The sequence below is a fragment of the Ylistrum balloti genome, unplaced genomic scaffold (genome assembly GCF_031769215.1).
Source record: "Ylistrum balloti isolate Yb309-2 unplaced genomic scaffold, AGI_CSIRO_Ybal_v1 Utg370998, whole genome shotgun sequence".
NCBI lineage: Eukaryota > Metazoa > Mollusca > Bivalvia > Pectinida > Pectinidae > Ylistrum > Ylistrum balloti.
The window spans coordinates 373,927-387,431 of record NW_026782557.1 but is presented as its reverse complement, the minus strand read 5'-3'; the positions used below and the strand labels follow the sequence as shown (position 1 = coordinate 387,431).

At 31.8% G+C, this 13,505-nt stretch overlaps 1 protein-coding gene across 1 annotated transcript in view; it reads left to right on the top strand.

Moving 5' to 3' along the window:
- The first annotated feature begins 207 nt into the window (after positions 1-207).
- The window catches only part of LOC132559928 (uncharacterized), a 55,786-nt gene continuing 42,488 nt past the window's right edge, over positions 208-13,505 (top strand). The window contains exons 1-7 of the mRNA XM_060224560.1: positions 208-330; positions 2,623-2,704; positions 7,100-7,146; positions 7,966-8,040; positions 9,644-9,766; positions 10,355-10,477; positions 10,776-10,850. Of these exons, the coding sequence (XP_060080543.1) occupies positions 2,679-2,704; positions 7,100-7,146; positions 7,966-8,040; positions 9,644-9,766; positions 10,355-10,477; positions 10,776-10,850 (469 nt within the window). The 5' untranslated portion in view covers positions 208-330; positions 2,623-2,678. The remainder of the gene's footprint in view (positions 331-2,622; positions 2,705-7,099; positions 7,147-7,965; positions 8,041-9,643; positions 9,767-10,354; positions 10,478-10,775; positions 10,851-13,505) is intronic.

Sequence of the window (13,505 nt, the reverse complement as noted above, 5' to 3'; positions counted from 1 at the left end):
TTATATCTAAATCTACATTAAGAAATTCATTTATTGGTACGAAAATGATAAAGTATGGAAATCCCCGGTGCGAAAACGACTCGAAATGAAAATTCCCAAATTCGCGCTGGAAGGCGATGATCCCATCGGAACTTCCGGAACATACAAGCGTCTGGACGACCGTATATCACGACCAGATTAAGAATAGGAAAAGGTATACAGAAGGTATACGCATTAAACAGTTGGGTTCCCTCTTTAGGATCAAGGGATCCTCAAACGAGGGACATATATATGTATAGAGATGTTACAACATAGAACAGGGAACCACGGACACAGGCAGAATATGTGGAGGTAAGATTCTTGTTTGAATGGTCCATTTTAAGCGTTTTATAATGCGTGGGACGAAGTTTTCCGGCAGATACCTTGCTCGAACAGTCGGGATTACATTGTGATAATATTTTTATCAGAAAAGACTTGTTGGTGTTACTAAGCTATTGAAAACAACATGAGTTGTATATAAGTCCTCAATTCAAACAGTTATGGTTGTGTAACACTTTTATTTCCCTTATATTCATTTCAACTTTCGTTTTCCGTTGCATTATCATGGCGATAAATAATTCGATGAACGGAAAAACTGACACATTTAAGATAGCTGGATGGTTGGATTGTGTTTTATACCAATTAATCAGGTACATATTCTTCAATTAATCGGTTGATTTTATCAATATAAACATGGCGTATGTTGTTTAGGCAGGTCAGATATAATAACATTAAGGAAGTACTCTAGTAAGTCTTCCATGTTGTATATTAATTTGGGTCAATCAAAGATTGCAAGTTATTATACAGGGTACAGTCATCCAATAATGCAGATAAATATAGTAGAGAATGTAAGATATATTGTATACTGACAAATCCATGTCAATTGGTACAAATGCTGAACACAGCTTGTGAGTCCCAAGTTCCTGTACATTGATGCTGTTTATCAAACATGTACTTCCTCAAGCACGCACTTGTACCTTTCCGGTATTAACCTCCAATAGTGAAACTTGTGCTTTGTAATATTGTTTTGTTTAAAAACAAGATTATCTTGCTTCATTGTTTGAGTTTATATAGAAACTACTGACAAAATCTTTTTTGTAATATATTATTAGTAGTCTTTGAGGTAGATTTGTAAATTTTCATTGAATAGAGATAAATCATACAGTTCCATTATTGAACTTCAGTGTATTTCCTGATCTTTAGTATGTTGATATTATTTTAGCTAGATCTGTGAAACTTACAGGTATTTATAAATAGTGTTGATAGCATGTGGTGATAAGCTTCACCTGAAGTATATACTGTGACCTGCTGAGTAGTGAAAGTTTATCAGTGTGATATAGGAAGGCATTGCACCACTGAAACTTTTGTTTACTTCAACCACCAATCATAAACAAGATTATTTAAGGAAACAAAATTAAAAGTACCTTCTTCTATGTAAGATGTAGGTTATTCCCTTTTCTTCTTAGGTTGGAAAAAAAATCTGGTGAGATAAAAACCTTGTCCTGTACTATAGAGAGAAAAATATATATGTTTATCTGATTACCAATTTTTTAGGCACTTAAAGTAAACTTATATAATAGCAACTATGAAGTTAATTATAAGCTTAAATATTAATCACTCTTGTTGGCCTGAATTGAAGTGGAAAAGGGGTCTTACTGTGGAATGCAGTAGGAGTACATAGAGAAAACCATTGTTGTCGTGCAGTTGACCTCCTCACTTTTTCACATACCGTAGGGGAATCAAACCTCTGTCGCTAATTTCCCAAAAGTCTCGGTTACTTCACTCTCATGGTGTGACTTTATGGTGGTATAAATGTAAATATAGTGATAAATCTTTATTTAGCAGTCTCTATGTTGGTATAATTGGATTCCTTTATTTACTTATACAAAACATTGGACTTTCATCAGAGGGATGGAAATGAAAAGAATAAAACCACATGTTTATTGGTTACCATATTTTTCAGGTTATAAGTTGCTCTGGCATATAAGCTGTAGAGCCAATTTTTGTCAATTCTATCAAGATCATCAGTCAAACAGCAAATGAATTTTGCACAAATAATACTTTTTTTGATGTATTTTGAAAATTATTCTGATCTTTCGAAATTCATAAATAGTAAGTATCAAACTTATTTGGCTTTTGGCCCTTTCCTTGTTGTGATATTTGGCTTTTGGCCCTTTCCTTGTTGTGATATTTGGCTTTTGGCCCTTTCCTTGTTGTGATATTTGGCTTTTGGCCCTTTCCTTGTTGTGATAACTTATTTACAGATAATTCTTTTCTGTGATATTTTGATTTTTCTTAAATGTGTAACATTGCCAAACTGACGTTAAGGAAGTATGATCAAAAGAATTGTTTTTAATTCATTTTAATCTCCATTTCCATCTTATCTCGCGGTCAAAATGCATGTACAAATGACAGGAAAGTATTCTGAGTTGTACTTGAAAAATTTCGCTCAAAATTTGGATGGCTGTATATTAATTGGTCATGAGGATTAATGTTTGAACCACTGAAGTGATTCACAATTTTAGATGTGTGTAGGTGTATATCAAATAGGAAGGTTACCCATGATTTAGGTCACGGTAATTTTGTGTATCTGAAATTTTTCAGAATCCACCACTATCTAATATAAACAGCTGGATACATAGGACAGCATTGTGGTCAAGATGGCTAGCTCAATACAACAAGTTTGGTAAGTATACACAGCAAGGGAAAACAGATCAGTCACCATGATCAGTAAGGTGTACATTAACTGTTTATAAACAGATCAGTTGCCATGATCAGTAAGGTGTACAGCAACTGTTTATAAGCAGATCAGTCACCATGATCAGTAAGGTGTACAGTAACTGTTTATAAACAGATCAGTCACCATGATCAGTAAGGTGTACAGTAACTGTTTATAAACAGATCAGTCACCATGATCAGTAAGGTGTACAGTAACTGTTTATAAACAGATCAGTCACCAGGATCAGTAAGGTGTACAGTAACTGTTTATAAACAGATCAGTGACCATGATCAGTAAGGTGTACATTAACTGTTTATAAGCAGATCAGTCACCATGATCAGTAAGGTGTACAGTAACTGTTTATAAACAGATCAGTCACCATGATCAGTAAGGTGTACAGTAACTGTTTATAAACAGATCAGTCACCATGATCAGTAAGGTGTACAGTAACTGTTTATAAACAGATCAGTCACCATGATCAGTAAGGTGTACAGTAACTGTTTATAAACAGATCAGTGACCATGATCAATAAGGTGTACAGTGTCTGTTTTATCTGTAAAGATAGAGATGATTTTGAATCCAAACTACTGTAAAATTTGATCTACCTAACCTGATAAAAACCTCTATGAACTGACCTCTGATATTTAGAACCATTAGAGGCCAGTTAACTAACCTGCTTGATTTGAATCAATTAAACATCCAAGTTTAGAGTCAAGGAAATCCTATCGATTGTTCCCAGCCTGTGTATCTAGGGATGTTTTTCAATTATGATGTCATATTTAATGTTACACAAAAGCATGTCACAGAAAGAGATAATAAAGCTTACCCTGCAGTTAATAACAGGAATAAAAATCATAATTTTAATGTTAATACACAATGTTTCTTGTTTGATACTTATGTAAGTTGTGTTTTAAGTTACAGTGCCAAAGTATGGGAATTTCACAAAGCTTTAGATGTTGAGAAGGTCAACATTAAATTTTGTAAAATTTTACCTGGTGTGAAAAAGAGAACATGTAATAATTTGATATATTGTGGATCGGCCACCATTATCAGGATGTAAGAATTTTTATTTTATTATTTTTTTTATATTTTATTTTTATTTAAAAAAATCTATTAGTTAAAACTGAGAAAATTAAGATAATTGAATTTTGGAAAGTTGATATGAGGAACTTTGATTTTAAACTTAAAAACTGATAAATTAAGGTTATCTGTACAAAGGGCTCTCTTATTTGACATTTTATAAATAATAACTTCAATTTTAATTCAGAAAATCTATAATAGTTCAAAGAAGATAGCAGCTTTTAGACTTAGCTTGCACAATTACATATTGAACAAGAAAGATATAGAAACCACCAGAGAAATAAAAGTATAAGTACGTAATACATATGATGTTGAGGAAGAATTTTATTTTTTAGTGTGACCATTAAATTGATTTAAGGCATTCTAAAATATTATTTTGATTTAATTCAGATTTATACAACAGAAAATGTACTGTATATGTGTAACTGATTTACTAATTGTCCAGCACTATTGTACTGTTATTTGATTATGTTATATTTGACATGTCTATTTTCTGATGTATCAAATAACACTGGGAATAAAATGATAAAATCTAAAACTGGTAACAAAATATCTGATAGTTCATCAAAACCAACAATAAAAGGATTTTGAGAGAAAAAGGAAGTCATTTTAAAGGAACGTTTTATAAATCTGAAAAAGATCTTCATTCGAAAAAGACTTTAAATCAATTTTTAGGTCACCTGAGACAAAGTCTGCTTTAATTACTTTTTGTTTGACGTTGCATCCATAAACTTTTTGACTTCTCCTCAAAAACCACTAAACCAAATTCGATGAAACCTTCCCTGACCTAAGATGAACCAAAAGAGTGAATTATATGGTCCAATCCCCCAAGGGGCCTGATGGGGCCAAAAGCAGTCAAATGGACTGATTATTCAGCAATTTTCCTAACCCCTAGATATGGTAGAATTAGATGCTCTTCATGAATGGAAGGGTCTTAAGGTGCTTTACCAAAATTAGGAATTTCAAGACCAAAGGGTCTCTTTTTTCCATCTTGGAATGGGGTAAAGATTACTCTGGTTTATATAGTAAAAGTACATTTTTTAGTATAATTTGTTTAATTTCCATTGGAAATATGTATTTCAAACTTAGTTAGAATTATGGGCAAAGGATGACAATTTGATGGTACATACATATGGATCCTTTCTAACCTCCTGGGACTGAGGGTAGAATCAAATACTGAAATAATGAATGGAAGGGTCTTAAGATGCTTTAATTACCAAAATTATAAATTCATAACCCCAGGGTTTCAAATTTCCCCTTGGGAGGGGGTAAAGTTTACTATAGTTTATATAGGTAAAGTACACTTCTGTGCATAGAGATTATTTTTCTCTGGAAATAACTTCCCCTTCTTATAATTGGTAAGTACACCTATATTGATAGTACAAGATGACACCTTTGGTGGTGTTTATATACTGACACTGGCTGACCTTCAGTGGATTTAAACATTTATCGAGGTCTTCATCAATGTCACAATTTCTTTTTCCTGACACTTGAAAGCTACTTACACTGTAACCTTCATATTGCTTATCTGGGGTGACTGTCAAGGCTGCTAGGTTGATATTATTATACCTGTATGAATTAAGGATGTACAAAAGTGGTGTTTGTCCAGAAGACTGATTCTATACAAGAGGAATTCCAATGTAATCTGTGAGACTTTTATCATTTTTAAGCACGTGATTATCTAGACTTGTACTGATGAGTTAAAATGAGGCACCTGATATGAGTGTTTGTAAAATTTTTGTTTGGTACCACTGAACTACTTGTTGTTACAGCATAGTTTTCGCCATGATTTGCTAATAAAGGAACAACCCTTGAGTATACTTTTAGAAGTGTTGGGTAGCTTTTTAGATCCTGACAATGAATATTTTAGTGTGTTTTTTTATCTTGGAAAAATGGATTTGAAACTGCTAAAAAACATAAAACATAGTGACTTTTTTTCAGTTTCAAAAGCATTCTCTTATTTTTTCTTATGAAGTGAGAAAGTCTTCTTCAAGGTGAAATTTCAGAATATTATCAAATGTTTGATTGCTGTATACTAACTGAATTTTCTTGTCAGACAGAGTAAATCTTGATTGTACATATCAATATTACCTTCTTGTCTGCTCTTTTTATCTGAACATATTTTTCTTTGTAATTAATCTTTTAAAATTAGAATCACTGTGCCTTACTTCAGGCCTTTTGTCTTATATAATGTATTTTGCATAATTTTCCACCAGGGTAAGATCATAATTATTTTTAAGTTTGTACATATATTTCCTTGTTTTGATTAAATGTCAAGGCAAGTAGAAACAATCGTCTTGCCGAGCCTTATTCTGTCATGTTTCATTTTACTGTATACAGTTAGTTTTGTTCTTTCATGTGATTTCTGCCAACTGTTTATAGATAATCATTAAGGTGTTGTCGAAGGGTGAGAGCGATTGATACTGAAAAGTGTAGGAAGTTTTGATTTCAATATTACATAAAGGTTCTTTTTTTGATGGATCAGATTTTCATGGTTTCACTTGAAGCTTATTGCAAAATAGGAAGTATTTTTTATCGGAAATTGTGAAACGAACTTTGGTTCTATTGTTAATTTCAAATTTTCAACATACATTTATCTATTTTTTTAACAATATTTCTCAAATACAATAAAAGTGAAAATAACAAACTTTCCAGCATTTTGTGTAAACACTGATATACATATATGTTACTTACTAAAGAATAATATTTATCTTGTGTAGAGGGTTACAATAGTTCAGTCAATTAGTTTACATAACCTCATGAAGGTGAAGATTGGGGATGTTCAACATCTCTTACCTGTGGCAGTTTGCATTTTATGGGAAGCTGAGAAATGGACCCTTTGGTACCACTGTGGTTGTGTCCATGGCCAAGATGCTGTACATAGCATGCAACTTTTTTCTTGTATATCATTCACTGAGGTTGCCAACAACTACCACAAGAAGACTCTTTCTCAAGTTGTTTATGGGGCAATAAACCCAGCAAACACCTTATTTGGCTTACACTAGTTATGGGTATGAAATGGAAACCAAAAAGATATAGGGATTGATCAAATTATTGTCAATAACAATAATTGTACAGTTTTCATATTATGTAAGATATGTGATTTAACTGATATCATCTTGCAGTAATATTCTCATTACACACACTGTGATATGCCATTATTGTAGGATGATTTATAAATTGGAAAATATCCTTAAAATTTTGTTTAGGTAGACTCATCTAATATTTTTACATAAAAACAGATTTATCTGTATGATAAAAGATATTCTGTTTGAATTGAAGGGAGCTGCTGGCTGCTGGAGGACAAGGCCTAGCTAACCAGTTTCATGGTAAGTTAAAAATGTCCTGTTCTGTTGTTGTAGGAAATAGAAGGAATCACATTACAACCAATCTTTTACATGTCACCTATCCCATATCTTTTATATCAGAAATGTGCCTTCATGTTTTACCCAGAGAGTCATATCAGAATTGCAGACATGCATTGAAACAAAGGTTTTTGGGAGCTGTTTGAATTTATCTGCCATCTTGAAAATGTAGTATTAGAAGTGGTCCATTTTTAATAGTTTTTATGTTGTTATTTGTTAAAATGCTACACTAATGTACATTCTGCTAGCAGCTCATAAAAATCCTTTCCATATTTCTGTATTGGATAGATTTTTCCAGTAGTTAGCTATTATATAAAATTGAAGATTATACAATGTTCCTATCAACAGAGGTTGGTGAGAATCCTGTGGTATAGTCAATATCAGATAATAGTATGTTCCTATCTATAGAGAGTGATGCGAGTCCTGTGGTATAGTCATTATCAGATAATAGTATATTCCTATCTATAGAGGGTGATGAGAATCCTGTGGTATAGTCCATTTCAGATAATAGTATGCTCCTATCTATAGAGGGTGATGGAAATCCTGTAGTATAGTCATTATCAGACAATAGTATGTTCCTATCTATAGAGAGTGATGAGAATCCTGTGGTATAGTCATTATCAGATAATAATATGTTCCTATCTATAGAGGTGATGAGAATCCTGTGGTATAGTCATTATCAGATAATAGTAAACAATCTAACAGAAACAGATAACATTCTTTACAAATTAATCCTTGTTGTATGATGAATCCAAAATAAAATTCAATGTATTTGTCTTGAAGGTTTAACAACTGCAGATGACTTATTAGTGACAGAGAATATGTGGATAGAAGCTGCCAACTGTGAAGCTTCAAAAGGTATATTTTACTAGCTGTCTGATATATATAAACATACAGGTGTGACTGGTTTATATTCTACTGTCTATATCTGACATATAAACATACAGGTACAACTGGTCCATATTCTACTGTCTATATCTGACATATAAATATACAGGTGTAACTGGTCCATATTCTACTGTCTATATATGACATACAGGTGTAACTGGTCCATATTCTACTGTCGATATCTGACATATAAACATACAGGTACAACTGGTCCATATTCTACTGTCTATATCTGACATATAAACATACAGGTGTTACTGGTCCATATTCTACTGTCTATATATGACATACAGGTGTAACTGTTCTATATTCTACTGTCTATATCTGACATATAAACATACAGGTGTTACTGGTCCATATTCTACTGTCTATATCTGACATATAAACATACAGTTACAACTGGTCCATATTCTACTGTCTATATATGACATATAAACATACAGGTACAACTGGTCCATATTCTCCTGTCTATATCTGACATACAAACATACTGGTGTAACTGGTCTATATTCTACTGCCTATATATGACATATAAACATACAGGTACAACTGGTCCATATTCTACTGTCTATATCTGACATATAAACATACAGGTACAACTGGTCCATAAACATACAGGTGTAACTGGTCCACATTCTACTGTCTATATCTGAAATATAAACATACAGGTGTTACTGGTCCATATTCTACTGTCTATATCTGACATATAAACATACAGGTACAACTGGTCCATATTCTACTGTCTATATCTGAAATATAAACATACAGGTGTAACTGGTCCATATTCTACTGTCTATATATGACTTACAGGTGTAGCTGGTCCATATTCTACTGTCTATATCTGGCATATAAACATACAGGTGTTACTGGTCCATATTCTACTGTCTATATCTGGCATATAAACATACAGGTGTTACTGGTCCACATTCTACTGTCTATATCTGACATATAAACATATAGGTGTTACTGGTCCACATTCTACTGTCTATATCTGACATATAAACATACAGGTGTTACTGGTCCATATTCTACTGTCTATATATGACATATAAACATACAGGTGTTACTGGTCCATATTCTACTGTCTATATCTGACATATAAACATACATGTGTTACTGGTCCATATTCTATTGTCTATATCTGACATATAAACATACAGGTGTTACTGGTCCATATTCTACTGTCTATATCTGACATATAAACATACAGGTGTAACTGGTCCATATTCTACTGTCTATATATGACATAAACTTACAGGTGTTACTGGTCCATATTCTACTGTCTATATATGACATATAAACATACAGGTGTTACTGGTCCATATTCTACTGTCTATATCTGACATATAAACATAAAGATTTACTGGTTTAATTTCTACTTTCAGTATCTGATGTTGATGTAGGTACTGTCTGTATTGTGATGTATTAGTTTGTATTATATACAAAATTTATAAGATTAAGCAAGCTTATCACTGACCTAACTTACATATTTACTAATGATTGTTCTCATCTTGTTTCTATCTTCATATTGATAAGATGTTAAAATGTATAATCTTTTACACTGTTACTTTAGCACGGAATCTGCAGATTTGTCGTGGGCGTGGCATTGACACTGTGTTTCTGTTGGATATCTCTGAAAGTATGGCTGATGAAGGTCTTGCTCAAATGAAGAAAGTGGTGCTGGAGATTCTTGAAAGTATGGATTCCAACATTTTGTGCATAGTTTTTCAGGCGATCTACCTCTTTAATTACATTTTGAATAGCTGTAAATACTTATTTCTAATGATACATTATATTACCAGTCACACACAAACAACTGTAAGACAAGGATTACTGAAATTTCCTTATATCAGTCTCTAAACAGCAGAGTCCTTTATTGTATTGTGTATGGAAATTTAAAGTGGTTAAAGAGTCCAACAAAATCCAACAGCAGTTTAAATTAAAATTAATTGTAATGATGTAGTAACTTTTACTCATTCCATTTGCAGTGCTGCACAATCATCAAAAATATCAAAGTTTCCTCAGCACTCAGTGAAATATATTTGTTTTTTTTTTATCCAGAGGTCAAAAGTAATGCTCTTCAACTTTCATGAACTAGTGAAGTTATATTTTAAATGCTTCTTCATGATCCTGAGGTGTCATGGACAATCTAGCATTATGCATACATGCATCTTAACCTTATATTTAGGAACAGCACAATTGAAGATACATTTAAATACTATGTCATAGGAGTGTTACCTTACCAAGGCCATTTGATTGACTGGTTTTTGTACCATTTTAACAGGTATTGAAGGGTGTAAATTTGCTCATCAGAGAGAAGAGAATGTTGCTATTGTGACCTTTGGTCATACAACCTTCGTAGACTGTCATTTAACGAATGACTATAAGGAGATCAGAGCATCTCTGGGTAGGTTTTGTTAAGACAAATACTGTATAGATAATTGTATCTTCACTGGAAATCATGTCGATGAAAAGTGAGAATTTATTGAAAGTATCTCACAACTCTGATGACTAACCATTTAATAACTTACCACCACTCATAATGTAATGTTATTTTTTACCATACTCATTTTGTATTGTATTTCTGTACAGCTGAGAAAAGTCTATTGTTATTGAAGGTAATTTCTTTAGAGATGAACTTTGTTGTGTAATTTTTTTTGTTCGTCATTTTGTTCTTTGTGATTTTGTTTTGCTATTTGTTTCAGACCAGCTGTTTGCTGGAGGTCGATCCCCAATGTTAGCAGGGATGTACATGGCATTGTGTGCCATTGCTGCTAGAGGTGTGTTTGTGTAGCATTTAACACAATACCACAATTCAGGTCTATGATGATATAGCCAATTAGTAAGGCAGCTGAAGAGTATATAGTGAACACAGTAAAAAAGTAGGGTTTATAATGAATAAAATAAAAAGTAGGGTACATAGTGGATAAAATAAAAAGTATGGTATATAGTGGATATAAAGTAGGGTATATAGTGGATATAAAGTAGGGTATATAGTGGATAAAATAAAAAGTAGGGTATATAGTGGATAAAAAGTAGGGTATATAGTGCATAAAGTAAAAAGAAGGGTATATAGTGCATAAAGTAAAAAGTGGATATAAAGTAGGGTATATAGTGGATAAAAAGTAGGGTATATACTTGATCAAATAAAAAGTGGGGTATATAGGGGATATAAAGTAGGGTATATAGTGGATAAAATAAAAAGTAGGGTATATAGTGGATAAAATAAAAAGTAGGGTATATAGTGGATAAAATAAAAGTGCATAAAGTAAAAAGTAGGGTATGAAGTGGATATAAAGTAGGGTATATAGTGGATAAAAAGTAGGGTATATAGTGGATAAAAAGTAGGGTATATAGTGGATAAAAAGTAGGGTATATAGTGGATAAAAAGTAGGGTATATAGTGGATAAAAAGTAGGGTATATAGTGGATAAAAAGTAATATAGTGGATAAAAAGTAGGGTATATAGTGGATAAAAAGTAGGGTATATAGTGGATAAAAAGTAGGGTAATAAAAAGTAGGGTATATAGTGGATAAAAAGTAGGGTATATAGTGGATAAAAAGTAGTAGGGTATATATATAGTGGATAAAAAGTAGGGTATATAGTGGATATAAAGTAGGGTATATAGTGGATAAAAAGTAGGGTATATAGTGCATAAAGTAAAAAGTAGGGTATATAGTGGATAAAAAGTAGGGTATATAGTGGATAAAAAGTAGGGTATATAGTGGATAAAAAGTAGGGTATATAGTGGATAAAGTAAAAAGTAGGGTATTCAGTGGATATAAAGTAGGGTATATAGTGGATAAAAAGTAGGGTATATAGTGGATAAAAAGGTAAATAGGGTATATAGTGGATAAAAAGTAGGGTATATAGTGGATAAAAAGTAGGGTAAAGTAGGGTATATAGTGGATAAAAAGTAAAAAAATAAAAAGTAGGGTATATAGTATAGTGGATAAAAGTAGGGTATATAATAAAATAAAAGTAGTAGGGTATATAGGGTATATAGTGATAAAAAGTAGGGTATATAGTGTAGGGTATAATAAAAAAGTAGGGTATATAGTGGATAAAATTAAAAGTAGGGTATATAGTGGATATAAAGTAGGGTATATAGTGGATATAAAGTAGGGTATATAGTGGATAAAAAGTAGGGTATATAGTGGATAAAATAAAAAGTAGGGTATATAGTGGATATAATAAAAAGTAGGGTATATAGTGTAAAAAAAGTAGGGTATATAGTGGATAAAAAGTAAATAGTAAAAAGTAGGGTATATAGGGATATATAAAAGTAGGGTATATAGTGGATATAAATAAAAGTAGTAGGGTATATAGTGGATAAAAAAAAAAAAAAAGTAGGGTATATAGTGGATAAAATAAAAAGTAGGGTATATAGTAAAAATAAAAAGTAGGGTATATAGTGGATAAAAAGTAGGGTATATAGTGGATAAAGTAAAAAGTATATAGTGGATATAAAGTAGGGTATATAGTGGATAAAAAGTAGGGTATAGTAGTGGGTATATAGTGGATAAAGTAAAAAGTAATAAAAAGTAGGGTATATAGTGGATAAAATAAAAAGTAGGGTATATAGTGGATAAAGGGTATATAGTGGAAAAAAAAAGTAGGGTATATAGTGGATATAAAAAGTAGGGTATATAGTGGATAAAAAAAAGTAGGGTATATAGTGGATATATATAGTGGGTATATATGGATAAAAAGTAGGGTATATAGTGGATAAAATAAAAAGTAGGGTATATAGTGGATAAAATAAAAAGTAGGGTATATAGTGGATGGATAAATAAAAAGTAGGGTATATAGTGGATATAAAAAGTAGGGTATATAGTGGATATAGTAGGGTATATAGTGGATAAAAAGTAGGGTATATAGTGGATAAAAAGTAGGGTATATAAATATAGTGGATATAAATATAGTGGATAAAAAGTAGGGTATATAGTGGATAAAAAGTAGGGTATATAGTGGATAAAATAAAAAGTATAAAAGTAGGGTATATAGTGGATATAAAAGTAGGGTATATAGTGGATAAAAAGTAGGGTATATAGTGGGTATATAATAAAAAGTAGGGTATATAGTGGATATAAATATAGTGGATAAAAGTAGGGTATATAGTGGATAAAATAGGGTATATAGTGGATATAAAGGGTATATAATAAAAAGTAGGGTATATAGTGGATAAAATAAAAAGTAGGCAACATAGTGCATAAAGTAAAAAGTAGGGTATATAGTGGATAAAAAGTAGGGTATATAGTGGATAAAATTAAAAGTAGGGTATATAGTGGATATAAAGTAGGGTATATAGTGGATATAAAGTAGGGTATATAGTGGATAAAATAAAAAGTAGGGCATATAGTGGATAAAAAGTAGGGTATATAGTGGATAAAATAAAAAGTAGGGTATATAGTGGATAAAATAATAAAGTAGGG